The sequence below is a fragment of the Acipenser ruthenus genome, chromosome 21 (genome assembly GCF_902713425.1).
Source record: "Acipenser ruthenus chromosome 21, fAciRut3.2 maternal haplotype, whole genome shotgun sequence".
Taxonomy (NCBI): domain Eukaryota; kingdom Metazoa; phylum Chordata; class Actinopteri; order Acipenseriformes; family Acipenseridae; genus Acipenser; species Acipenser ruthenus.
Genome location: NC_081209.1, coordinates 229,332 through 256,130, shown reverse-complemented (window position 1 = coordinate 256,130; position 26,799 = coordinate 229,332). Strand labels below are relative to the sequence as shown.

At 41.4% G+C, this 26,799-nt stretch overlaps 1 protein-coding gene across 6 annotated transcripts in view; it reads left to right on the top strand.

Moving 5' to 3' along the window:
• Positions 1–26,449, top strand: part of LOC117427669 (kremen protein 1-like) — a 33,496-nt gene extending 7,047 nt beyond the window's left edge. For 3 of the 6 annotated variants that reach the window (XM_058994117.1, XM_058994118.1, XM_058994116.1), the window contains 8 exons: positions 5,997–6,159; positions 10,113–10,204; positions 18,668–18,792; positions 19,185–19,338; positions 19,636–19,968; positions 21,301–21,468; positions 21,753–21,837; positions 22,227–26,449. In XM_058994117.1, the coding sequence (XP_058850100.1) occupies positions 6,110–6,159; positions 10,113–10,204; positions 18,668–18,792; positions 19,185–19,338; positions 19,636–19,968; positions 21,301–21,468; positions 21,753–21,837; positions 22,227–22,374 (1,155 nt within the window). In that variant the 5' untranslated portion in view covers positions 5,997–6,109 and the 3' untranslated portion in view covers positions 22,375–26,449. Of the gene's footprint in view, positions 1–1,234; positions 1,410–5,996; positions 6,160–10,112; positions 10,205–18,667; positions 18,793–19,184; positions 19,339–19,635; positions 19,969–20,773; positions 20,883–21,300; positions 21,469–21,752; positions 21,838–22,226 lie in introns of those variants that run through there. The other 3 variants (XM_058994115.1, XM_058994120.1, XM_058994119.1) reach the window with 3 other exon arrangements.
• The last annotated feature ends 350 nt before the right edge of the window (positions 26,450–26,799 follow it).

The window sequence follows — 26,799 nt, the reverse complement described above, 5'->3', positions numbered from 1 at the left end:
ATTATTGTCAGTCCTTCTCAAGTAATCGAGTTATCACAAGACATGCAGATATATTGACAAGAGCAGCTCCCGTACTTACCCCTGTGCTGCCTGAGGTGAAGAATAGGTATGGATTCTCAGTTCAAACAAGGCGGTACTGTTAATTAGCGCGCAGAGGTCAGCCTTCAGCATATCAGTGCAGTTTCCTTCAATATGCTGCCCTGCAATCAGCCTTCAGCATATCAGTGCAGTTTCCTTCAATACGCTGCCCTGCAATCAGCCTTCAGGACTGTCACAATAATGCTACACATCACATGAGATAAACACTCTTTTTTCGATATGAAGAAAATACTTTAAGATGATAGCTGGGTGCAATCTGATGGCAGCAAGGAATTCTGATGGTTTGTAGATGGCTCAGTCCAGTGATAGCTATCTTTACGGGTAGTTTATAGAGATAGACAAAACAAACAGGAGGAGCTCATTTGTTGGGAAAGGACTTGCTTTGTAGGCGTTTCACTGTGAACTGATAAGACACTGGTGAATAATGATGAATTTGCATGTCTTTAAAAAGCTGGAATGCATGTAGTGAGCACACTGTATTGAGCAGGGCAATGCAGAGGGATTGACACTGTCTGTATCAACAGCATGCACCGTGCTTCCTAATTATCTGACCTGACCACACAGCATATCATTTTCAGGGTACCGTTTCTCCAGTGGATCTGCTTAGATCAAGATCTCACTGTCATCTGTGGAGAATATGCTGTGCAAACTGGTCATGTTTTGAACTGCTACTGAATGAGGATGGGAAGATGCCCATGACTGCGTGTAACAGAATACATTTCTATTCATTGCATCTTTCTAATTGATGCAGTCCTCATGAAAGGTAATATGATGACAGCCCTGTTGACTGAAGCCATCTGTTTGTCCACAGATCACAGTAGACCTAAAAATGATCTCCCTTAACTGGAGGGCCCTCCTTTCTTACAATTAGAGGGCCTGTCAGTTACTAAAACATTGCCTCCTGAGTAGCCTGAAGCCATGGTCAGGTTGAATTCCTATCATGCCAAAATACTGTTGAAAATATTGAAACCAGGTGTGAGCAGAATGCCCTGGATATTGCATTCTTGCTTCAGGTGAATAGGGTTGTGTTGTTACTTACCACACAAAGAGGTCTCAGCATAATCTTTACTATTGGATTCAAATGAAGCAAACCACAATTCATACAGAACCCTAATGCTAACATTAATTCATGCAGGGAGATGCTACATACAGTGCAAAGGTCAAGAACATGACTTCTCTTAAAACAAAGAAATACATGAAAAATGGACGTGAACTGCCTCTTCAGCTGACAAACAGCTCAGCTTCAGGGAGAACACATGCAGCCCAACTTGTTATAAAGGTCTGGAACAATACCTACCAAGGGCGAAACGGTATGTTATTAATTGTAATGAAACTTAACACCACAACAAATGGATACTACAGACATCAATATATAAATGACAGGGGTCTAGCCAGAGAATTTCAATTTTGCTGCCATCTTTATCTTTTGTCTCATAGACCATTTGCTTAATCACTGCAGGGCCCCCATTGCAGCACCCACATCCACTGCATTAGTACCCATTAGCCACATTACACCCATATCTTTTACCACAGCACCCATATGCCCAATAACCGCTGTAATAACTTGACTGCTGCCACAGCCACCAGCCCCATTTTAAAAGTGCTTTCTAAGAGCTTTACTACAAAGGCTTTCCCAAATGGGGTTTAAAAAGCTGAAGTCACCCGTCACGCTCACCTCTCATATTTATTTGAAGTTCCTTTTTATCAGCTTTCACAGAATGTTATTTATTTTGATTTGTTTTCTCCTTTGCAAAAAGAAATGGAAATTAAAATGTTCCATCGTTGGCAGGCACCTCAGATCAGGGATGTTCATTTAAAAGAAAAACAGTTTACTTGATGTTCTTGTTTTTGCTGCAGTTGGATACAAGTGGTTGATGTTCATTGCACATCCTTCTCAAACTCCAGTCTGGCCGGGGGGCCGTGTTCTAAATTCTAAATTCTCAGAACAAACTGGTGCTCATCAACGAGAACACAATAATTGTGTTTGACAACAAAACATTTTCATATTTCTTACGCAGTACCAGCAATGCTTGCCAGTGAGTGAATTCAGTAACTCATTGACTGGCAACTTGGGACTACTGGCTTTCCTTCAATTGGCATCCTGCTGCAGACTGAGGAGAGGCTTCTGGTTCCTTTGTTTGTCAGTTATTTAGCATAGCAGTTATTTAGCATGGGGAAGCATACAGTATTTTGCAATTAGCTGCAGGCAAGAGCTTTTATTTAGTTTGTTTGTTTCATCTTGCAAGAACCTGACAAGGACAGCAACTACCCCCCCATACTTCACTCAAGAAACCAATTTAAAAACAACACTATAATATGGCAATAATTAGCTGTAATCCCAAGAAAATAATTACAGGCGATTAGATGCAAAGGAAGAATCCACTTCATTTGATCGGCTTGGTTGTAGATATCTGGTGCTTCATCTTTGATCTTTGCTACTTGTAGTTTTAAATGCTTCAGAGGGATTTTGCCCTTCATGCGGTGGTAGTTCTGTTTTCAATCAAGGCCTCTGATCAAACCACAACAAAGCCATCACATTATGATAGAAGGGAATAATCGGAGGCAGAGTTATTGCAAACAGAGCCCAAAAAAAAAACACCTTGTGTGTGGGGATTGGGAGGCTAAATACTTATTCCAAGCGGGTGCTGTTTTGAAGACTAGGTTATTGCAAACTTAAGATGCACACATTGTTGTTGTTTTTTTTTTTTTGCTGATTCTCCTTCACCACAATGAAATGGCTTCATGTAACCATATTGGCTTGCACTGTCCCCAAATCAAGGCAAGTCACGGCATGTACTGAGTCAACCCCTACTGCAGCAAGCAAGTGAGCTTTGGATTGGCACCATTAGATCCAGACCATTAACACTCAGCATGCTCAGCATTGGTAAGATTAATATTGGCCGCCTCTTACCATGCAGAAGATGTAATGGCCATCGTTCATTTGTATAATAATGCATAAAGTAATGGTTCCTATGGCAGTACTGTGCACATTCTGACAAGAGAGGACAGATGAGGGTTGAATTCCAGCTTCAGCTCCATGTACAAGACTTCTGAACTCATAGACAGGGAACTATCCATGCCACAAGTAAATAATAAACACTTTGAATAGACAAGTGGGAGGGGGAGCAGATGCAGGCCTGAAGCCCTAATAAAACACGTCGGGCAACATAAGCTGTTGTTTTTAGAGGAGACTGTAAATTGTCAGGGGAGGGTGACGGTTTGTTTGATGTTAGCAGACTGCAATTATTGAAACTTAATATCTGTGCATTGGTGATGGATTGCAGAGAAGTACCTGTCAGGAGTTGAGAGTCATGACTGTGAAGAGGCTGAATCACTGGTACTTTAATTAGGGCTCTCAGCTCTTCCAACGATGAGATGTCAAAGGTTCAGTAGGCAGCACTCTGCATGGCGTCTCAAGAAGAGTGACATCAAGCATCAGTGGCATTATGTATTCATATTAAATGGTGATAGTTTATGTCATCTAAATGTATAGAACAGTTCCACTTTTCTATATAAGTTCTTAGGCTGCATTGCACTTTATTATTTCTTTTTTGCATAATGAATTCAAAACGATGCTATTCACGTTGAATTCCTTATGCATTTATTGGCATTGTGTATATATTCTTATATATACATTGGCTTGATTTTACATGCTATGCAAACATCCTTCTAGTAATTCACTTGAACTCGTATGAATTGGTGGCTGTGATTATAGATTTTGTAGAAGAGCCATCAGGTATTCTCATTTTCCTTGAATGTAATTAGGAGCCCATGCGCTGCAGAAAGAGCTACTGTCCTTTAAATGACGCACCCAACTCGGATGGAGCCTTCTCAAGAATTATATAATAAAGATGAACTGGGCTAATGACCTCAGACCTTTTGATCATATTTCTCACTTACCTAATTCTGGCTTGGAGATAGAGACCCATGTTTAAATCATTATCAAGCTCAAAGGGTTAACCTGTGATAGGACTTCAAACAAGCAGTCCTGCTTGCTCTTTCAGAGGGGGTGGCAAGGCAACTAACAAGCGCTTCCTCAGGCAGTCTGCAGACAGAAAGCAAAGCTTGGCTTAAGGAATAAAAAAGGCATTGGCTTGAAGAATGACAGAGGATTGATGTGTGTTGGCTGCCAGACCATCTTGATTCTGAACTCTTCAGGAAAGCTGTAAATACCCTCTAGGTACGAGTCCTGAACCTGTGGCTTCTTGAAGGATTTGTGAGTCATGCTACTGGAATCCTCAAACCATGGAGGTCATTTTGTTTTTCTAGTGCAAGTGCAGTGTTAGTTTTGGTATAAAATCATCTTAAATGATCACAGTAAACAACTGATCCAGAGCCGGAAGTTCTTAGGTCTGAGACCTTTTTCCTCCACTTGTTTTGTGCTGGTCACGGTCCTGTCCTGGTTCCTCCACTTGCTTTGTGCTGATCACGGTCCTGTCCTGGTTCCTCCACTTGCTTTGTGCTGATCACGGTCCTGTTCTGGTTCCTCCACTTGCTTTGTGCTGATCACGGTCCTGTTTTGGTTCCTCCACTTGCTTTGTGCTGATCACGGTCCTGTTCTGGTTCCTCCACTTGCTTTGTGCTGATCACGGTCCTGTTCTGGTTCGTCTCCTTGCTTTGTGCTGATCACGGTCCTGTTTTGGTTCCTCCACTTGCTTTGTGCTGATCACGGTCCTGTTCTGGTTCCTCCACTTGCTTTGTGCTGATCACGGTCTTTTCAGCTGTTAGACTGTTATTAAGCAAGACTTTGTTGGAACCGAGATTATTAAGCACCCAAATAAAGACAGTGCTTAGGTTTTAGTAATCATGCCATCTCACTCTCTCTAAAGTAGCACTCAAAAAAAAAAAATACATTTGCAAACAAGCTCTTGAACTATAGAAATGTAAACTTCATATGATAGTAAGCAATTTGTTTGTGTGGTAGAGCACATGCTTGTGGAATTCTGAGTCATACCATGAGCAGATTATTGGATTGAGCGGGGAGGCAAACTGTTTTTGATTTAGTAGAAAATATGTTGCTTTGCAATCTGTAAAATAATCGCATAGCCAAAAAACCCTGAAGCCTGTCTTTTACTGATTAACTTCCTCAGCCTTCAAAGGAAATGCAGCTAAGCAGCTTGGAGATATCGTTTTCTCAACGATCTGATCTGATTTTCAAAGATCTAAGTCAGACTTTGTGACATAAGAAGAAACTTCTGTTGTTTTCTGCCACAGTGAGTCTGTTACAGCACAAGAGATTTCTCATGCCTTGGTCTGTAACAAGCTCCTACGCAGTTCTTTAAAAGCACCAAGCGCAGTGAACTGTCTTCAAACACTGTTTGTGTGTAATTAGCGTTTTGTTGTGCTGGGATGTGTGTATTTTATGAGCTTGACTGGCTTCTTGCTTTGCAGTGGATCTCATTTTAAACCAGGTATTGGGTGGAATGGATTGAAGCGCTATCAAGTTCCCATATGTTTGTAGTTCCATTCTTTTGAAGAGTTCAGTCTTGCATTACATGCTGCTTTCATTTATGATGTTTTCTTTTATTTTTTTTTTAGCTCGGTTATGGTGGAAACTAATATGGGGGAGATGAATGTCTGTATGATGCGTGGTTGGTGAAAAGATAAAAAATATATAAATCAGCCATATATGAACGTACAGTATATCTACATTTAAAAAAAAAAATCGATTTAAATAAATGTATTTGGTGTTCTACAGTATAATCTATGAGCTTGTACATGTATTGCTACAGTACAGACATGTGCATCGGTCTGATAATGTGTGCTTCTCTTTTGGTTTTGCAACCCCAGTGTTTCCTTGTTTTCTTTAAGTGATCCCCAACCCACACCTTTCCACACATTGCATTGTCATTGCATGGCAGGTTAATGACCTGTGCTGCATGCACCTTGTTCTGCAGAGTGTTACACGGCGAATGGAGAAGATTACAGAGGCAAGCAGAACCAGACCTGTCTTCACGGAGGGAAGCCCTGCCTGTACTGGAATGAGACCTTCCAACATCCCTACAACACAATGAAATACCCCAACGGAGAGGGTGGGCTTGGGAAACACAACTACTGCAGGTAATTCAGTGCAATTCAGACCCGTTCCGTGCCTCACGAAAGGGAATTCATATGAATAAGCAGTCTTTACTGTATACGGCACGACACAAGTTTCATTGCCTGGAAAGGGTTCATTGTTTTTGCACAGAAAGCCAGTCCAGAGGAGCAGTGTGTCATGTTTCAGGGCTTGTGAATATGAGTGAATTAGGTAGTAAATATGTCTTCCTGTTTTGTAAATATTTGCATTTTTTCTGGTCATTTGATCCTGGATCTATTCAGTACATAACAGGATTTCAGTAAACTGCATACACAGGAGGAAGCTGAGCCCAGTGGTTTTGGATTACCCATGTGTTCCCTTCAGATCGTCCATATTGTGTTCTGAAGAGTGCAGAATGCAAATTCAGAATATCCAGTAAGGTGTGAAATGCTGGAGCTCATTTAAACAGACCCACAGGCATTGAAACTAGCTACTTTATTCAGAGGATTCGCCGCAAGTTTAAACTCATCATGATGCAAAGCTTTAGGACTTTTATTACTTAATAATTGGCTGTTAATACAAATGTGATAAATAATTGCATCTAAACAAATTACTGGAATAGTCAACAGCACGTCTTTGTTCACAATGTACACCTAGGCAGGTGTATTTATAGTTATGCTCCCTGCTGTATCTACTTTCATTGATAATAGAAGAGATTTGCTTGAGCAAAATATACAAGAACAGGCCTCTTGACTGATGACCAGAACTGTCAAAGTTAAACAGAGCTCGGTTCAGCCCAAAGCTTTTTCAGCCAGGTATGTAAGTTTATAACCTGTGTAAAGCAGGAGGGATTCCAGACCTGAATGGCTCGCAGATTAGCTGATTTAGTGAACTTCAGTGGATAATACTGGAGAGTAATTTGATTTGTATCTGCTCTGTGTAAAAAACTTCTAAACATCGTTTGTAGACACTTATCTGGAGAGGCTGCCGTTATTTATATGAGAGAGGACTCAAACCTACAGCAGCTCACGTAGTCCCCTTTAAGGATGCTGTAAAAGGCATTGAAATAAACTGTCCCGATTCTGGTAAATTAAGATTCCGAGCGGTAACATTTCTATAGGAAATGATATTTTGTGTGACTCTGTATTGAAGCTCAGTGTAAAAGAGGCTGTTTAATTCCAACACCGTTAACCATTGCCCTGCTTGGCAGCAATGCTTTTTCTTATTGATTTATACCTGCTGCAAAACAATGAACATTGAAACAAGCCCCTCCCAACAGGAAGCAATATCCAGCACAGCAGGTGACTGCTGAAGGATTTATTTTAGCAATACATCTTTTCAGTTTCTGACTAGTGACCATGTAATCCAAAAAAAAAAAACACTGCATAGTCGTCTGATGAATGTGAAGCTGGGGCCCAGATGGAGAGCTGTTTTTTTTAAATCATTTGGCACTTGTTATTTCCATAACGTTAAAATGGGAGTGCGGCACCCTGGTGTTTTCACAGGCTTGGATTTAGAGAAAATAGCGCAGAATAAATATGATGGAAATGAAAGAGTCTGAATGGTGGACAGACAATGAGATGAGTCGGTGTGGGGCTCAGCACAGGACAACATGAGGTCATGAGCTGAGGCCCTCGCACTGCATCACAGCCCTGTATCAAACCACAGCTGAAAAAGGCAGAGCGTTCCCACTGCGCATCCACCCTTTAAAAAGGGGGATATTAATGATACTCTCCTGGGAGAGGAGCCACTGGGCAGCGTATTGATACAAGTGTATACAGAAAAACAATACAATGAATATATCTCAGCACATGATTCAACACTTTCTGTATTGTGTGTGTAGCAAATATAGCAATATAACATAGCTTTTAAAGTTCCTTTAAATAATATATTCTGTAAGAATGGGAGTACAGCTGTTTAGCCCCGAATGAAGTCCCAACAATTCTGTTTGATTAAAGGCAGCACAAAACCCAAGATCCCTTCACAGGTGTAAATTTGCAGAGGCAGGAGCTAGCCTTGGTGTTTATTGCAAGAATATGACTGAAAATCTCCTGGGGGAGCATTGAGATCGCAGTGCTATTGTTGGCTTGCCTCAAGCTGTTTGACTTGAAAGAAAAACAATAATAGCCTTCATAGTTTATTTTTATTGCATGTCATAAAATACATAAAGCCAAAAAAGCACTGAGAAATTGGACTGAGAAAAGAGCAGATGAATCCCAGTATATTAACGTGGGGCGTGCCTAAATTATGTGTCATTCCTATACCATGGGTGTGTGCACGACATCTGCGTTATACAAAAAAAAGCATTGTTTTTTATTTTAAATTCCCAAAATGCCACTAGCAAAATAAATAAATAAATAAAAAAACTTCTGGTTGCTGACTATTCAAAGAGCAATGACTGCAAGGAGGAAGGTGTGCTGAACCTTTAGAGACATTTCAGGTCAGCTACGTAATAAGAGGCTATGTGTGGCCAAACCTGAGACAAATATTAACAACAGAACTGTTACATATTCAATTACAGTTTGAAAATTAAAAGTCTGTAAATGCTACAGCATTCAAGGGAACAAAAAGTGGGGATAACCGCAAAATAAAACAAATACATCTATATGGAAATTGCTGTTGAGAAATTGATTCAAAGCAGCTGGTTTCTGGTTCTCCAGGTTTTAAAGCAAGTTTTGATCTACTTGGCAAAAGTAGCTGGAACATCAATTGTGTTTTTGACTGACTGATGAACAAGCTTCCTGGTCTGAGCAGCGCCGGGTCAACCTGATTAGACTGAGGTAACCAAACGTCCTAAATCCTGCTGAATGAATTATTGGGAAACAGACACCATCCTTTAAAGAAGTAGAGACCTGGCAAGCCTTCTGTCCAGATCCATTACCTCCTTCTTTAAATATACCTCCAGAGACTACATAATCCCTCCTCTGAAACTCAACCTAGAACCTGGCTGCAAGCCGCCTGTCCAGATGCATTACCACCTCCTTTCAATATACCTCCAGAGACTACATAATCCCTCCACTGAAACTCAACCTAGAACCTGGCTGCAAGCCGCCTGTCCAGATCCATTACCTCCTTCTTTAAATATACCTCCAGAGATAACATAATCCCTCCACTGAAACTCAACCTAGAACCTGGCTGCAAGCCTTCTGTCCAGATCCATTACCACCTCCTTTCAATATACCTCCAGAGACTACATAATCCCTCCTCTGAAACTCAACCTAGAACCTGGCTGCAAGCCGCCTGTCCAGATCCATTACCTCCTTCTTTAAATATACCTCCAGAGATAACATAATCCCTCCACTGAAACTCAACCTAGAACCTGGTTGTCTTCCTTTATTGAGGGATTAAGGTAGATGACAGCAGTGTTTTATATTCATGCACTAACAGAATCAGAGGAGTTTACCCGAGCTTTGCCCTACTATCATTCAAACTGCTTCTCTCAGCCCAGGGTCATGAACAGCTTTCCTAATCTACTGTCTACCTGCTCATGCTTGCACTACAAAAGATCCCCACCGTAAAGCAGCACATTCAAGTAGTAGCCTTTCACCTTGCAGCCTTGGCTTCAGTAGCTCAGGACAAAAGTGAAGGATTTGCTGATCAAAGATGAACCCCAAGCTGCAGACTATAGGTCATGAATAGTCTGGACCTGAAACTAGGACTGAGCAGAGAAGGGTTCATGATTAGCAATGAACAGAAGGGTTAAGGATACTAGAAAACTCAAAGGCCCCTTTGACGCTCTGATTGTAATCCTCGCCTCCCCTGATGCTGCTGACAAAGACGCTCCCAGCTGGCTGTGAGGGCCTTTTCTCTGGGCTGCCCTTTCTGAGGTGGACATGGATGACTGGGCACCCAAGAGCCGGGAGGAGAGGGTTTAAAAGAGGAAGAGAAGAGGACCGTCCAGGAGAAAATGAAACAAAAACCAAAACAAAAAAACAGGGTATTGCGCTAGATAAAGAATTTTCTTTTTGTTAACTTTTTAAAATTTCTCCATTCCCAGAAACCCAGACGGAGACGTCAGGCCCTGGTGTTACATCGCCGATCACGAGGACAGTGTTTACTGGAAGTACTGTGACATTCCCACATGCCAGAGTAAGTGTCAACCACAACACCCCTTTATTTCAACCCCGTGTGATGATTCTCAAGGAGGATAGCACTCAGTCGAACAAAATGCGCGCACTTATCCTCTCAAACTGTTATATCATGAAGTTTGAAGCATTAGCTGTAACCCCAATAAAATAAACTACTGTTTGGGCAGGGATACCTTGTAGCCTAGCCCCCATTGAATGCTGTGTGTGAACTCGAATCCTCACTTCAAGTTCGCAAAACCAATTAACTTCAAACTAGTGTCCCAATCACCCACCAACCCTTAGTGGAAAATACAACATTATCCCTGGACAGCCACATCACACTTAGAAAAGGGTCCCGGTTGTTGTGGGTTTGTAAAGCTGGGGGTCCCACTCTTTGTCTGCTGTCAGCATTGTGCTCTTCTCATTCCAAGAGGAATCTGTGCCAGCCCTTTGCTAAGGAAGGCACTGTGGCAGACTCAGTGATCTGAACTGGACAGCGATCGCTATTGTTATCAGCGCTGCACCAGCTGGCATCCGTGCAGCCGCGCAATCATTAATGAGGATTTCAAATGTATTGGGGCCAATTTTTCATTTTTAATTACAGTTACAATTGACCTACTTCGCACACACAAGTGCCCTTTTTCATTTTTGGTTATCAGATCCCCATGTTTGTTGAAACTGTGAGATTAGCCCCATGCAGGAGATATAGCAGGGTGATATTTCTGCTGCTGTTGCGTGTTTTAGTAGAAACCAGTCCCATTGTCTGTGGTCTGTCCTCAGATTCACAGCACACTGGCTGCACTGCCATGCTTCCTCTGGTATTCCCCGGCTCTGTTCTGGAGGTATCTCTTACATCCTTGTGTCTGGACTGCAGTTTGAAGTGCAGGAGGCTATCCCTGGTTCCTTCAGCGTTCCTCTCTAATTGTGGTTTCTTCTCATGCCACAGCCCCACCAGAGACTCTTCTGTGGCTACACCAACCTTCTATTGTACGTCATGGGTATCATAAACTCTTTGTAGTGCAAGACTTGTGTCATCAAGTGAAGGCCACTGTTAGAAATGATACACCCCTGTATGTTCTACCACGGTCGTCTGTTTTTATGGTCTCTCGTTTACTTTTTATTATCCTCTTAACAAACTCAAGTGCTCTTATTGTCCTGAGCTGCAGCCATCCCATGACTCTTTTCTAACAGCGTGGACCGTCAGTTAAAATCCATCTGCAGGTTTCATTCCCTAATATACTACTGTATGACTCCCTTCAATCTATAAGACAGCTTCTCTAATTAGAGGTCCATTGGAACTGTGGCTGCTTACGAATTGAATCTGTTCCGTAGCTTGGACTGTCCTTCGCCTTTTGAGTCACAGCTTCTCCTGTCTTGTTTGGTATACCACTGTGATCTAACAGTTAAACCCTCTTCGTTCTTAGTTTATGTAATGGGTTTTCTGGCTTTTGGTGTTTTAAAACCTACCTACCAGTCTGCACTCTTTAGCTCCTCACTTACTTTCATGAATCTTCATTCATAAAAAAGCCAGCCTTATTGAATACATTCTCTGCCTCTTCTTTAAAGGAATCATTACCTAGCACTGTGTCACTGGCAGTGAACAGGTCGTGTGAGATCAGGTTCCTTGCCTCAGGTATTGGAAGACTCTGCAAGTATGAGCAGACTAATGAAACAACAACAAGAGACAACAGGACCGACAAGAAAAGAAAAAATGAAAACCAGGAATGCGATGAATGGACCCTTCGGGTTTTATACTGGCTGTAAAACACAAGGAGGTGAAATCTGTGCAAGAAAGAAATCCGGTTTCAACCCTTACTTTGAACAAGTCCCTATGTTGACTAAGAAGCCTTTTCTTTCTGTCTTTGTCACATTACTGTATAGACTAGACTGGAAAAGGCAGAAGTTGTATTTGGGTTTGTGTCTTCAAACTTATATTTATATTCATATACACTTCAGTAATAAGAAATTATAGACATAAAAAAATAGAAATAAAAAAAGTAATATTTCCAAATGCTTTTTAAATCTTTATGATTAAATATAATACTATTTCTGGAATGTCTTGCAATGTAAAATATATATATATACAGGGTGATTAGAAAGTTTACGACATCAAAGCACCATGCTTACTTACTTTCTAATCACCCTGTGTGTGTGTGTCTATAAATACATGTAAAAGACAGTTCTGAAGTCATCACTGAGTTGCTGTTTAAATGTTTTTGTACATTTTCTTTTTTTTTTCCCCCACACTGTTGAAAATTCTCTGCCCTGAAGTCATACAATTCTCCGTTACACAAACTGCATTAACCTTTAGCGTCTTCTACCTTTTTGTGTTGGCATTCGGTATTCTAACATGCATGTTATACATTCAAAGTGTTTATACTAATGTATTGTAACGTGAGATACAGTGTAGTGGAGCTACTGTGTATCGCTTTTTTCTGAATAGATCATTTTCGGAATGTGCCGTATTCACAAGGGTCCTCCTTGCTAGCTCAGAAGTAAGTACACATCCATCTACACCCTTCTGGGATGTTGAGGACATTTGCATGGAGGCTGGGGATTGGATAAGCAACTAGGTGGTGGTGCATGTAGGGATTGGCCAGTTTCAAACGGAACCTCATAACCTAAAACTACAGAGCTAGCATTTCAAACTGTTTACATACCGATACAAAGGAAGGCTTATTTTGTGAAGGAAAGGACGGGGAACTGGGGGGGGGGGGGGGCTTAGCTGTAACATGATTTCATATGAAGCAGTAAAGAAAATGATTTGGTCTTAAAATGATCCTAGTAGGTAGGGATCCGCAAATACCCTTTTGGTTTATTTTTTGTTTGCTGTTTTTGTTGGCATGATTCACTTTTACATTTGAGCTTACCTCAGAGCCCCGTGATCGTGACTCAAGCCTGCCCCAGAGGGAGCTCCATATTGGGTCGAGATTGTAGAGTCTCCCTCATGCCCATCCGATCTGTGTCCTCCTTGGGGTTTTTGAGAGTGCCTTCAGACACCCACAGGATCTACACAAAGGGGCATTCAGAAATAAGAAACACAGATATGTGGAAGGGTTGCATGGAAACGCAGTGCAGAGCAGTGAAGGGTTCATTGCATTAAGGGCTGATCCCTTTTGTGTGGTTAAGTATTCCCAAGAAGACAATGGGCAGGTTGAGTCAAGGCTCGTCTATGAAGACGTGACACCAGTAAGTGCACAGGCATGCCACACGTCTCCCTGATCAAAGAGACTCGTTGTTGAAAGGAGAAACGACCCAACGCCCATTAGTCTGTTACGCTGTGATGTTTATTTTTTGTGCCTCCTTTGTTATTTCAGTGCCTATGGGGAAGGGCAGGATATAATCTAAGCAGAGACGTTAACAAAGGTCACAGAAATTGGGTAGATGTGGCATTAAAAGTAAATCTTGTGGTTAAAACACTTGAAAGGGCTGTGTGTTGTAATGTGAAGAGCTGTTTGTATACAGATTAGCCACGACGATGGGATAACTAAGTAACTAGAAAGCTGCAGGTTGTGACTGCTTTAGCCAAACTGGATGCTCTCTACAGATGTTTGTATAGATGTTTTTCTCCAGTGCAGAGATGGATGTGGTAGACTGAGATTAGGGTTAGAGTGTGTGTAGTGCTTGTTGAATTGGGTTCATTTGATGCAGTCCCTTTGAACAGCTGCTGCACCACATGGTGTAAACAGCCCCACATTTTACCACTTACTGCACTTGTCTGAATTTACAAAGTGCAACTGTGCTGAGTTTAATATCATATGATGTCAAAAGCTGAAAGAAAAAAATAAAAGCTGAACTGGTGAGTGGTTTTTCTATTTATGATATAAAGGTGACTGTTTTGTCTTCCTGGCAGCCCCTTCTCTGACACAGAGACCCTCTTTAAAACAATGTGTTGGTACCTCAGAGGGGTCTGTCTGTCTATCCTGCAGCAGAGATCTTAAATACATCAAGTTGTGACAGTTCCTCAAAGCAGGTGGAAGGGATTGAAAAGTCATTATGAAACAGAGAGTAAATCCCTTTTGTTGAGACCGGAATTCAAAAAGGAGCAGTTGATCGTTAGCAGACCAGACTTAAATTCCTCTGACACAAATCGGGAGACCACAATTTCAAAATTCAAACTGAAAATGCACTTTTTCTTTCTTTCTTTCTTTCTTTCTTTCTTTTTCTTTCTTTCTTTACTCCCTTGCTCTGTCGCTTTGTCTAATAATTCATTTTCAAATTAAACACTCATTCACGGAATCCCCCGAAGCAAGGAAAATAATCTGACAACATGACCTGACTGAGCCGAGTTATATAAAATAAGAGCATTCTTCACCATGTTACCCTGCATTATGTGAATTGAATACATCACAACAATGAGTCAGTGTTTAGGAAGTGAATTAAGCAGGATACTGGTCTCTCTGATACAATGATAAGGTATTCTGGATAGATCATTGACTGCAATGGCAACTAGGTACCTCTGCAGAGTTTATTAATGGTGTTAGGACAATATGAATATGATGAATCCATTTAACATGTGGATCTGTCTGTTTGCCACCCTCGACATGCACATTGTTCCACAACACTTATTACATCCCAATAAGGAGAGTGCGACTGCCACACCCAACCCAGCAATCCTTTACGTTTCTTTTGTCTTATTTGAGACAAGATTAGTCAACTAGAGTATCTATAAAGTTTTGACTCTTATTTGTTATGTTATTCAGACTGGCTCTGAACCTCTGCACTAACCACCTGACGAGGCTTATTCCTCTTCAAAGCTGGTCAAGTTCCATTGGCAGTAAATATAACAAAGAGATGAGCATACAGTGCAGTAGACAAACTACACATTTACAGTACGGACCTGCATACAAATTCACTGCTGATATTTTGCCGAGATAAGAGAAAATACAGAAACAAGTTTTTTTTTCTTTTCTTTTCTTCTTCCTCTTCCTTTTTTTCTTTACAAAAAATGTGTTGAGCCCTGCCAGCCCAGCCTGGGTGTGACTCTTGAGAAGCCGCCTGCTTAGCAAAATGTATTTTAAAAGAGAAACGCCCACAGCCTTCCACAGAACTCTCTCCAGATGTCAACAGAATTTAGGTCTGTAATTACCTTTTTTTTTTTAATAATACAGAGGAGGCTGACTGCAGACATGTTAGGCCAGTAATGCTGCCAGAAGCACCGCCATGCTTGCCAAGCCGGCCCTTTCTGATGTTGTCGTGTTTGTTTTCCGGCTTGTGCTTTCTTTGTGTGTTTTTGGTTTTAAGAAGGCCTAGTCTTGGCGCTAGTCCTTATTTTCCTGGTGTTCGGTCCCCTCGTGTGATACCATTCTATTCTGGTAGCGAATCATTTCTCTGGGTTGGTGCTTGCTAACCATACTGCACTTGTCTGTAGTCTTGCCAATGCTTGAAGGTTCATAGTTAAAGAGTTCAAAAGGTGCATATTAATAAGGTTGCGATTCTCTGAAGGTAGCTGTCTTAGACTGGCTTTCTCATGAACCAGGTAAGCAAACCACGTCCAGTCTGCTACCAACAGTACACTCCTCCAACCATTCCTCTTACACAGCTACACAACTGAATGGACTGCAGTCTGTATTATTTACTTAAAGAATGCATTGTATAAGCCAATAGTTTGCATTGGCAAAGTGGCAATTAGCACATGTGAGGCCTTTATAGGAAGCTGTATAAACACTCTAAGAGAAACAACTAATATGTTTCACATGCAGTGGAGGGTGATTGATAGAACCCAATCCCGCACTGCGGTGCCAGCTGGCGTTTACACACCCGATACTGGGTTTGCATATTCTGAGAGTGTAAATAACACCATTACAATAAACAGCATGTTCTTTGTCAGTGGTTTCTACCTGGAAGTGTTTTTTTTTACATCCAGATGCAATCACTGCCATTTTGCAATCACTCTTAACTCAAAGGTCAAAACGCTGCTTTGTTTGCTCATAAATTGAAGGTGTGACTTGATAAAGATTGTGGATTCACCCATTTCCTTTTTCTCTAGCCAAACATGCATGAAGCGCGGCTGAATGTGGCTTGCTGGTCACCATGTCGATTCTGGCTTTTTTGTTTTTTTCTCAATGTCACTACGACGTGAGGTTGTGCTTTACCAAGCCTCAAAGTCTCAAGCAGTTACTGTGTGTTCTTTTGTGCATTGTTTTGTGAGTATTTCTCTGTGTTAGTTATTAATCCCCCTTCTTGTATGAGCACTGGGCTTCTCTGTGCGTCACATGTCTTTCCTTTAGAGGAGCCAGCCAGCAGAGATGCGCTCAGCATCACTCAAAGCTTATCAATATTGCTCTTGCTATAGGCAGCAAAGCCATGGCTGGGGTGCTGCTTGGCAGTCCATGAGTTCTGTCTGCAGCGTCCATCTGGTGGCTTCTTGTGTCCATCTGACTGCATATGCAAGGGAAAGACTGGAGCTTTCCTTTATCAGCATAGAAGTCTGGTTCAAAAGCCATATTCTTTAATCCATGTGCTTTCTTCAAAATGATCAAATAATACTACTGGGAGATCAAATGTTTTTGGTGCTACCCAGCCAAAGAAAAACAGTCGTTTTTAAACTTTTTTTTATTTTTTAAATCTTTTGGTATATTTTGTTTTCTAAAGTAGCAGTGCACCTTTTTTTTGTCAAAAAATATTTGATTTAGTTAGTTTTTGTCTTTTTCTTTTGTTCTCTCCCTGCTTGTTTGCAAGTGCAGGAGGGACATTTCTGTGTTCTCTGTGTTTTATTTTATTTGTTTCTCTTTTTAAACGCACTTTATTTCATTACAATTTATTTTTACTTTAAAGGCATTTGTATTTCGTTTTCCTTCCTTTTACTTTGAAAAATTAAATTAGTTGAAACCTTGTGCAGAGCGGGGGAGGGGCAAGCAATTAAAACAGGCTGTGGGCTTTCGTGCCATTTGAGGAGTGAGAGCGCACGCTCTCTTTGTTGTTCTGCCCTTTCTATTTTTAGTTTGAATTTAACTGTTGGTTTTTTTTCTCTCTGCCTTTTATCACATCCTTTGTTTAAAGAGAAAAATAAATAAAGAATCTTTGTTTTCTTTCTCTAGTGATGTTTGCAGTGCAGGTGGTTTGTCTTGTTTTGTGTGCAGTCCTGCGCTGGTGATGTTTGCAGTGCAGGTGGTTTGTCTTGTTTTGTGTGCAGTCCTGCGCTGGTGATGTTTGCAGTGCAGGTGGTTTGTCTTGTTTTGTGTGCAGTCCTGCGCTGGTGATGTTTGCAGTGCAGGTGGTTTGTCTTGTTTTGTGTGCAGTCCTGCGCGGGTGATGTTTGCAGTGCAGGTGGTTTGTCTTGTTTTGTGTGCAGTCCTGCGCTGGTGATGTTTGCAGTGCAGGTGGTTTGTCTTGTTTTGTGTGTAGTCCTGCGCTGGTGATGTTTGCAGTGCAGGTGGTTTGTCTTGTTTTGTGTGCAGTCCTGCGCTGGTGATGTTTGCAGTGCAGGTGGTTTGTCTTGTTTTGTGTGCAGTCCTGCGCTGGTGATGTTTGCAGTGCAGGTGGTTTGTCTTGTTTTGTGTGCAGTCCTGCGCTGGTGATGTTTGCAGTGCAGGTGGTTTGTCTTGTTTTGTGTGTAGTCCTGCGCTGGTGATGTTTGCAGTGCAGGTGGTTTGTCTTGTTTTGTGTGTAGTCCTGCGCTGGTGATGTTTGCAGTGCAGGTGGTTTGTCTTGTTTTGTGTGCAGTCCTGCGCTGGTGATGTTTGCAGTGCAGGTGGTTTGTCTTGTTTTGTGTGTAGTCCTGCGCTGGTGATGTTTGCAGTGCAGGTGGTTTGTCTTGTTTTGTGTGCAGTCCTGCGCTGGTGATGTTTGCAGTGGAGGTGGTTTGTCTTGTTTGGTGTGTAGTCCTGCGCTGGTGATGTTTGCAGTGCAGGTGGTTTGTCTTGTTTTGTGTGTAGTCCTGCGCTGGTGATGTTTGCACAGTGCAGGTGGTTTGTCTTGTTTTGTGTGTAGTCCTGCGCTGGTGATGTTTGCACAGTGCAGGTGGTTTGTCTTGTTTTGTGTGTAGTCCTGCGCTGGTGATGTTTGCAGTGGAGGTGGTTTGTCTTGTTTTGTGTGTAGTCCTGCGCTGGTGATGTTTGCACAGTGCAGGTGGTTTGTCTTGTTTTGTGTGTAGTCCTGCGCTGGTGATGTTTGCAGTGGAGGTGGTTTGTCTTGTTTTGTGTGTAGTCCTGCGCTGGTGATTTTTACTGTACAAATGGGTTGTCTGACTGATTTGTTTTGTGTTTATTATTAAAAAAAAAATCTACACAGTCCCCAAAAAGATGGGCACAGGTGGCTGCAGATAATGCAGCCCCCTTAAAAATATAACAAGGAGGCACTGGGTCACTTGACAACTGGAGTAGTCTCTAATACAGATATTTAAATATGACAAATAATAATATGAATAAACAACAGACTTACAGCACACTAGAGTGGCCCTGTATTAGCATTACAAAAATATATCATGCAACAACAACAACAACAATAATAATACTAACGCGTTCCTTTCCACTTCTTTTCTTAGTGCCAGGAAACCTGGGCTGCTTCAAGGACAGTGGGGACCCTCCTGCACTGACAGGCAGCAGCGAGACTTCAAACAAACTCACCATTCAGAACTGCATCAGTTTCTGCAGAAGCAAAAGATACAAGGTAACTAGAAGAAAACCGTTGCAACCGTTAACCTTCACAGACCTCCCACTGTAACAGCTTTAAGTGTTCATGAATTTGCAGGCTTTTATATGGTAAAAAAAACAAGCATATGGTATCCAGACGTTCACTGTAACCTAGTGGTTAAGCTGAGAGGAATGAACTGCACAATACTCGCTATGTGGGTAGACTTCAGTCACTAGTCAGTTTAAAAATGTCCCTGAACCTCAACAGACAGCTAGAAGAATGCAAGTGTCTGGCTGTTCTAAACAAATAATATTTATATTTTTATAAATATTATAATATAGCTTATTTTATAGAACAATGACTTACTGTGTTAGCTGTCACTGTGTGTTTCCACCTGATGGTGGTGATGTGAATGTGACTTGCTGCAGCTTGCAGGGATGGAGTCCGGCTATGCCTGTTTCTGTGGGAACAATCCAGACTACCAGCGACAAGGGGAGGCTGCCAGCACGGAATGCAATCACGTGTGCTTCGGGGATCATACCCAGCCCTGCGGAGGAGATGGGAGAGTCATCATCTTCGACAGTGAGTCTCGAACACCGACACCCCTCGACTCCTCATTCACTGCCGTGGGTCATAAAACATTAGAGCCGTGCTCGAATATACATTCCCACATACGTGCTGACACATATTTTACAAACCGAACGAGCTGTACTTTAATAATAAAAAGAAATGTTCAGGCATTGTTGCCTTGTTAGTTGATCTGTTGTAAAAAAAAACCATAAAAACGTGACATCGGTTGCCCTTCTCCAGTGTGAAATGTTCACTGGTAGTCAGTGTTTTAAAAACAGTCGTATTTGTCTCGGTCTGCTTGTTTCTCAGCACTGGTAGGAGCTTGTGGAGGAAACTATACCAGCCAGACAGGAGTGATTTACTCCCCAGATTTCCCGGATAACTACGGGAGCAGTCGGGTGTGCTACTGGACCATCCAGGTTCCGGGTTCATCGCTGATCCTCTTCAACTTCACGTTCTTTGATGTCAGGGACCCCTCGGACATGGTGGAGCTGCTGGATGGGTACACCAATCAAGTGGAGGCTCGGTTCGACGGCAGCAACCCCCCCCAGCGCGCCGTCAACGTTTCATCCGACTTCGTCATCTTGTACTTTTACTCTGATCGGATCAACCATGCCCAGGGATTTGCAATGTTATACCAAGGTAAGCCTTGTTTGATTGAATAGCAATCTCTGGGATCTGCAAGATGTCGTTACTGTTTAGATATTTGTGTACTAAGGTTATGAGCCACTTTAGTATAGATCAATCCAATAGTCTATAGGAAAATTGCACTCTTGAGTTCAGGCAGTTTGTCAAAATTTCTAATATGTTGTTGTTATGATGGTGTTAAATACTGTACAACAACAAGACCACTAGGTTTCAATCCTAAAATTCTAGGTGATGCAAAACCTTTGTCCAGAGCTGTACTACAGTACCTCCCCGCGGTCGAAACAACAGTGAATAAAAACTCTGTAATGTATACAAGAATTAGTATGGATTAGCAGGGTATTGTTAATTATGAATGTGGGACTGTTTACGTCGTTGAGGATCATTCTTGTCAATGTAAAGAATAATGGTAAGCCCATTCACTGAAGCATAAAGAAATGAACCCACTTAAAGATTTATCAGGCTTTTAGGGAATAATATGATTTGGATAGAAATCAGTCATTTATAATCTCATTAGACATTTTGGTTTCTAAATTGTCTAGGTTCTTTCTAGTTAAAGTGCTGTGGATAGAATTCCTAGTACAAATAAATGTTTGAAAAGTATAAATACCAACTTTAAAGACCTGGCATATGCCCGCCAGCAGTGATCACCGATAAAAACAAGTCAGTGTATCTGTGTCATTAAGCTAAATATTTAACATGCTTTTACTCTTTCATGGGAATGCCAGAACTTGCACTTCAATTACTCTAATTGCACCCCTCTAATTAGGATTTTGAGAACGCACATGTTTGTGTGTTACAGGGCAGTGCATACAGATGGTGGAGAACCATGGGAATGCAATCAACCATTATATCAAATTATTTTCAGATTCGTTTCAACTCTGTGAAGTAAAGACTCATTCTCAAAAAAGGTTTGCTTGAGCATACTTCTTATGAACTCAAAAAAGAATTGTGGACTACAATGAACCGATCGATGAAAGCACTGGTAGGATGTATCCTTGCATGTGGGTGGCAGGCGGATCTGAGGAGTTGTTGTCCACACCAGTGGTAGCTGATGTTTTAAGTTGTCCTTGTGTAGGTTTGAGATTCAGTTGGTTCAATCTTCTAAATCATCACTCTTCAGCTGAATTCATAGCTTCCCTTTCACAAATGTCCTTGGGTTATGGTTGAAAATAGGGTTTCTTATTCAACATTTTAGTTTAAGGATCTGTACAAATCAAGAGTTGATAAGGGGTAGTCAATGAAAGTGATGGACAGTTGTCCTCTCTGTTGACCATACTGTCAAGACAGAGCCCAGTTTGTATTGTATTTCAAACCTTGTGTTGACAGCTATGAAGGCTCAGGCACCGAACGTGATTGAGGAGAAGATCAATCACACTGAACCCGAGTCGGAAGTGATAACCGAGGGCTCCAATCTGAGTTTGAATTCTGGAAGATCCTCACAGATCTTTTATGTCATTACTTCCAGCCCCAGCAAACAGGATCACCCCATGCCAGGTTAGTTGCTGCTCCTGCAAGCTGTGCTAACAGGGGGTTTGTATTACAGACACTACATTTTATACAGGGTTAAACATAACGGTTCCTGGCCACGCTGGAAAGCAATAACTCCATACTTGCTGGGTATTTGCTGCAATCCTTAAAGGGAAGCATGAAGTAAGTCAGATAAGACAGGTGCAAGATTCAGCATCTCTTTGTTATGACATTGTTTGCTGATATATTACGTTCTGATAGATGTATTATGGGTTATATATATATATTTATATTTTTTATTGTTGCTGCAGTGTGGACTATCTATGCCTTGGCTACACTTCTAATCCTGACTGTCATAGCGATGGTTGCAAAGATGCTTCTACATGTAACTGTTAAGTAAGTATTGACACTGCCAGATACGTTTCCAAGTGGATAGCTATGGCAACTAAACACACATTTCTACGAGTGAGGAGTCTTTAGGTTTTTTAAGTGCAGGGTGTTCAGTTGCTTGGCTGAAAAATGAATATTACATACAGACTTTTGTTTTATTATAAAGAAGTAACCTATCCCCATATGAGAGAAGGCAAGAAATTGTGTTTCTGTTTCAACCCAACGATAATGAGAATTTTTTAGGCAGCCGGTCCCTCATAAAATCTATCCATTAGCTGTGCCATCTGGTCTGCATGTTCATGTTTAATTGATTCAATTCATCGTTTATAATGTACAAATCTGTGTTAAACTGTTCCTTGCCACTATTATTTAACCATTGTGCTTCTGTGTTTCAGATCACCACCAATCACCAGCTCTGAAGACTGCAACCAAAATACATCATCCGAACCCTGGATCATCTTTTACAGGCCCTCCACCATCTCCTTCTTCAAGAAAAAGCTAAAGAACCATCATGGAGATCTTAGTCCCCTCGTTGGCAACTAAGCGCTGGAGAAACCTGGAGAAATGCTCTCCACAAGGAAAGAGACAGCACAGGCCCACCATGTTAAGACTTTTGAGAGAATCAAGGACAGATCTACCAGACTGGTAGCCATCAGCATCAACCGTACACCCAATTAACTGAATGACTGAACAATCTTTGGTCCAAAAAACATGTGGGAATCGGTGCTCAACAGTGTTTTCTGGAACACAGGCAGTTGTTACAGTGGTGGCATCACTGCTAGACTTCATGCTTCCTTTATTACAGTTGCCTTTGAACTTCTGTGCCTTAAACTTTTGAGGGACATGCATGGTTTCCCAGGGTCAAACGGAGCACTTACCCAATACACCAGAGGCCGATGGGTTTGAACAGAGCAGTTAAGAGAGCAATCTTCCCATAGCGACAGAACTTCTCACAGTGCATCGTACAGCCGATCGCACACAGCACTCCAGGAAACAAGAAAACAGAAAGAGCTGGGATCCATTAAAACAGCATACTTAACAACAGCAAGTCGGGATCAGAGGACAACACAAAGGTCATTGCCATTGTTGTTACCCAAAAATCCAAATGTTTGGTTTGTTCTTATTTGTTATAGGGCCAGTAGTTTAGCAGCAGCAAATGCCTATTATCTCAGCTGGGCACAGACTGTAGTGCCAAATGGATACAATTAGAGAATTCTCAACAAATAACAAGGTTTTCCCCTCTTTGAAACTACAGACAATGTATGTGACCATGGTGGGGGGAGGAGGGGGTCTTTATTTAAGCGACTGACGTTTAGAACAACCTTAGATCTTATCTAGACACATTCCATTCTTTCTTTGTAACTGCTGGGAAGTGTAAGCATTTTGCTTAAACTCCTTCAAGTGCCTTGAGGATAATAATAAAACAGACAGTACCAGAGAGGAAACAGCTTCAACTATAATACACAGTGGGGTTTTAGGGAGCTGCCCTTTAATTTGTGTCTCAAAAGCCAAGGACTGCAAAACTTGGTCATCACGTCAGTCAAAAATCAAATGCAGTTGATCTGCAAAATGCATTTCAATTAAGAAAAAGACTCTAGTGGATGTAAGAAAAATACAATTACGTAGTGCATCTATAGCATGATTCGCACGGGACTCAAAACGAGGTGTCCTCAGAGTTGGTCAGAGGCAAAGTACATCTCGTAACCTCCAAGACGTGGACTAGTATTCTTCAAGGAAAGTCTGTAAATTCAAAATGAAATGCGATGCTGTGGCCAGAGAGGACGCTTTTGTGCATGATTTGTAAATAGTGAACCAGATGTAAATAACTTCTGCAAGATGGAGGAAGAACAAATCGTACCACAGAGTGACTTTTTATTTCGCTGTACCTTCTTTTCCAAAGGTCATCAGCGCCCTGACGATGTCAAATAACCACGTCATCCGTTGACTGATATGCATTTCCATGTATACCTTCAAATGCTTCATTATTGTAAAGGCTGGTATTGCTTTGAGGCGAATACCCCAGAAATGCTGATATCAATTATAACATGCCACCGATGCTGTCGATTGGCATGGGACTACAACGACAGGACCTCTGAGAAAATTATCGGGGATAAAAAGAAACGGACGATTGGCACGGGACTACATTTCACAGAGGTCTGAATTCCAAGGCACCTTCTTTATAAACTCATTTTTAGTTACATGTGGGTCAGGCTTGTGTAGTACCTCTTACATCCACTAGAGTGTCACAGGGGGTTAAAGGTCACACTCCAGGCGTTCTTGGAGGTTAGACTTGATTCCGAGAGGTATGTTGAGACTACAGGGGATGTGATGACTGAAAATTATACAAACAGTGAATCTAAACAAGGCGAACACTGTAGTTAAAACCACTCTGATAGTTTATTCACACACAGTAACATGTTTCTCTTTTACAGCACTTATACTGTGTCTGCACTGTGACATCACAAGGACTGCATTTTAAACACAGTCCAATAGTCTGCAGTTTTATTTTGCAATACAAAATTGTTGATATATATATATATATTTTTTGTAAATAGCTGGAGAAAGTCAACAAGGTGCTGAATTGCATTGACAAACAAAACAGGACAGTATAATATGTCATTGTTCCCAAGGGTAATATTACTGCCCTGGAAAGGGTAAAACAACAAGGAAAGTCCAACAGGATCTCATTTAGGATGAACGATTTCTTATTCCTGGTAGAAACCATGTATATCTCACTGATACCATCAATAATGAGATCCAGCCACAAGCTATGAAAAGAGGAGAATTTCAGACTCAGATCACCTCTGTAAAAGCTCACAAACCCATGCTAAGCTTTAAAGGCTGATAAAACCTGAAGTAATCAAGACCTGTTTTCAAGCAAAGAAACACCAATGGGTCCTATTTTCAAGAAACTGTACATTTTCGGAAAGAAACTATAATAATTTGAAAGGTATAAAGCAAGCAAGAACAGTAAGTGAACTGCTCCTCCTCGTGGTGTCGTGCTAGTTTTATATTCACACTGTCTGGTGCACTGCTAGTTCATTGCAGTCACTGGTGTGAAGGTAAACGCCACAGTATTTCCCGGGAGAAATACCCAACATGACAGGACAGGAATGCACATACTTTGGAAAATGCTTCTTGGGTTTTGTATAACCAGCTTTTGAGAGTCACATCAAACAGCTTGTAGAGCGGGTGCAACAGAGGGCATTACTAGTTCAATGAACCCTCAAACGGAGGGTAAAAGAAGACGTGCATGTGACCCTGTGCTCACCATGCATGTGAATTTCCAACAGCTATTGCAGCAATAAAAGAAAGATTTACTACAGAGGGATTCTCAACAGGACACACTTTCAAGGATATTCAGATTTTTGAAATATGCAACCGCTTCCATGAGCATGTAGTGCCGGATTAGTCTGCTGACTTCTTGAAACCATTTGTATGTGCTGTAAATACAAAGAGCAGAGCATTCCCCAAATCCTGGGGCTTAATCACTTTAGATAGAGAACACTTTCTGACTAGCTTCATCATCTGTAGAGGACTTCTATAAACACCATAGGTATTGTCTTTTCAGTTTGATGTAGCCAGTTATCGTTTTCATTCAAATCTCTTTGGACATTAAATTGAGCATCATTCCAAGTCAGTAACAGCACGTTCCTCCATAAATGAACGTTTTAAAAACAAAAAGGCTCAGTGACCAGAGTGAAAACATTCTCCCCACAGCATGGTGACTGTGGAAACCTTGCCCCCATTGTGGTACTTATACTGATTCTGTACATATAAAACATGAATATAGCAATACAAATGCACTTACTAGTCACTTCTATCTATTAGCACTGTCCAGAAGTCCAGCACAGTGCTTGCATGTCAAATTAGACCCTGTCTTTTGAAGAGTGTGTTTTTAAAATACAGGTTTGGCACAATGAAACATAAGAGGGAGCAGATTGTTATTTTTAAATAGAGTGATTTCAAACTTCTTTTTGCTTACTGCACGGATCCATACACTGCTGTCCTTGTGACCTCACTACACCTGTCCATTCTGTCTGTGATGTCATACTGTCTTCTTCAGTGAGTCGAGCAATGTTGCTGTACAGCAAACGTATCACTGTGTGGAGGCATGTGGTTGCATTTTAACTGTTTGTCAGCCAGTTCTTCATGTGGACTGTTATGTATGCATAGAAAGCAGTGTGGTCCTGATTAGGTCACGGAGTTTGGCTTGCACACCGACTACAATCCAAGCCCTCCTCAGTTCAGATAGGATTACACTTCAACATGAGGCCCCCTGTGCTTTTGATCCTGGTTAAACAGCAGTCATGCTCTTTCATACCGATTGCAGGTGTGATTAGATGTACAGATTTTGCGAGCAACAAATGTAGAAATTTGAGTTCATAAAGCTTGTATTATTTTATTTTTTTTTGACCGAATTGTATATATAGAATTAGTGAGAATTTTAATTTATACAGTAAATTATTCAGTTATTTTGGATGTGAATGGGACATTATATACGAGTTAAGTTAAAATGTAGATTTATTTAATGTGACTGTAAAATAAATATGCATGTTTTATAAGGATTGCATTTTTCTATGTGTTTTGCCTATTTTATTAAAACCCTCCTGGTTCATCTTGTGTATGGATCCCTGTCTGCCTCTTACTGGCATGTGAATCTCATTAACACATTTCTGAGTTTGAACACCTTGCTCCAGCTGCCCCCCTGTAGAAACAGATGCAACTCCTCTGAGTGGTTATTTTTGTATTATTTTCAAATCGATTACTTTTCTAGTAATGGGAGATGGGTGAATAATATCCCCTGCAGGGCCCTGTTAATCCAGAGATCCTCGCTGTGCCACACCTCAGCACCTGCTGGGGGGGTGCAGGGCTAAGTGCTGGTGTCCCACCTCTTTACCTGTCTCTACCTGTGCAGATACGCAGGTGGGAATGGGAATACATGCCGGGGGGTGGGGGGGGTGGATG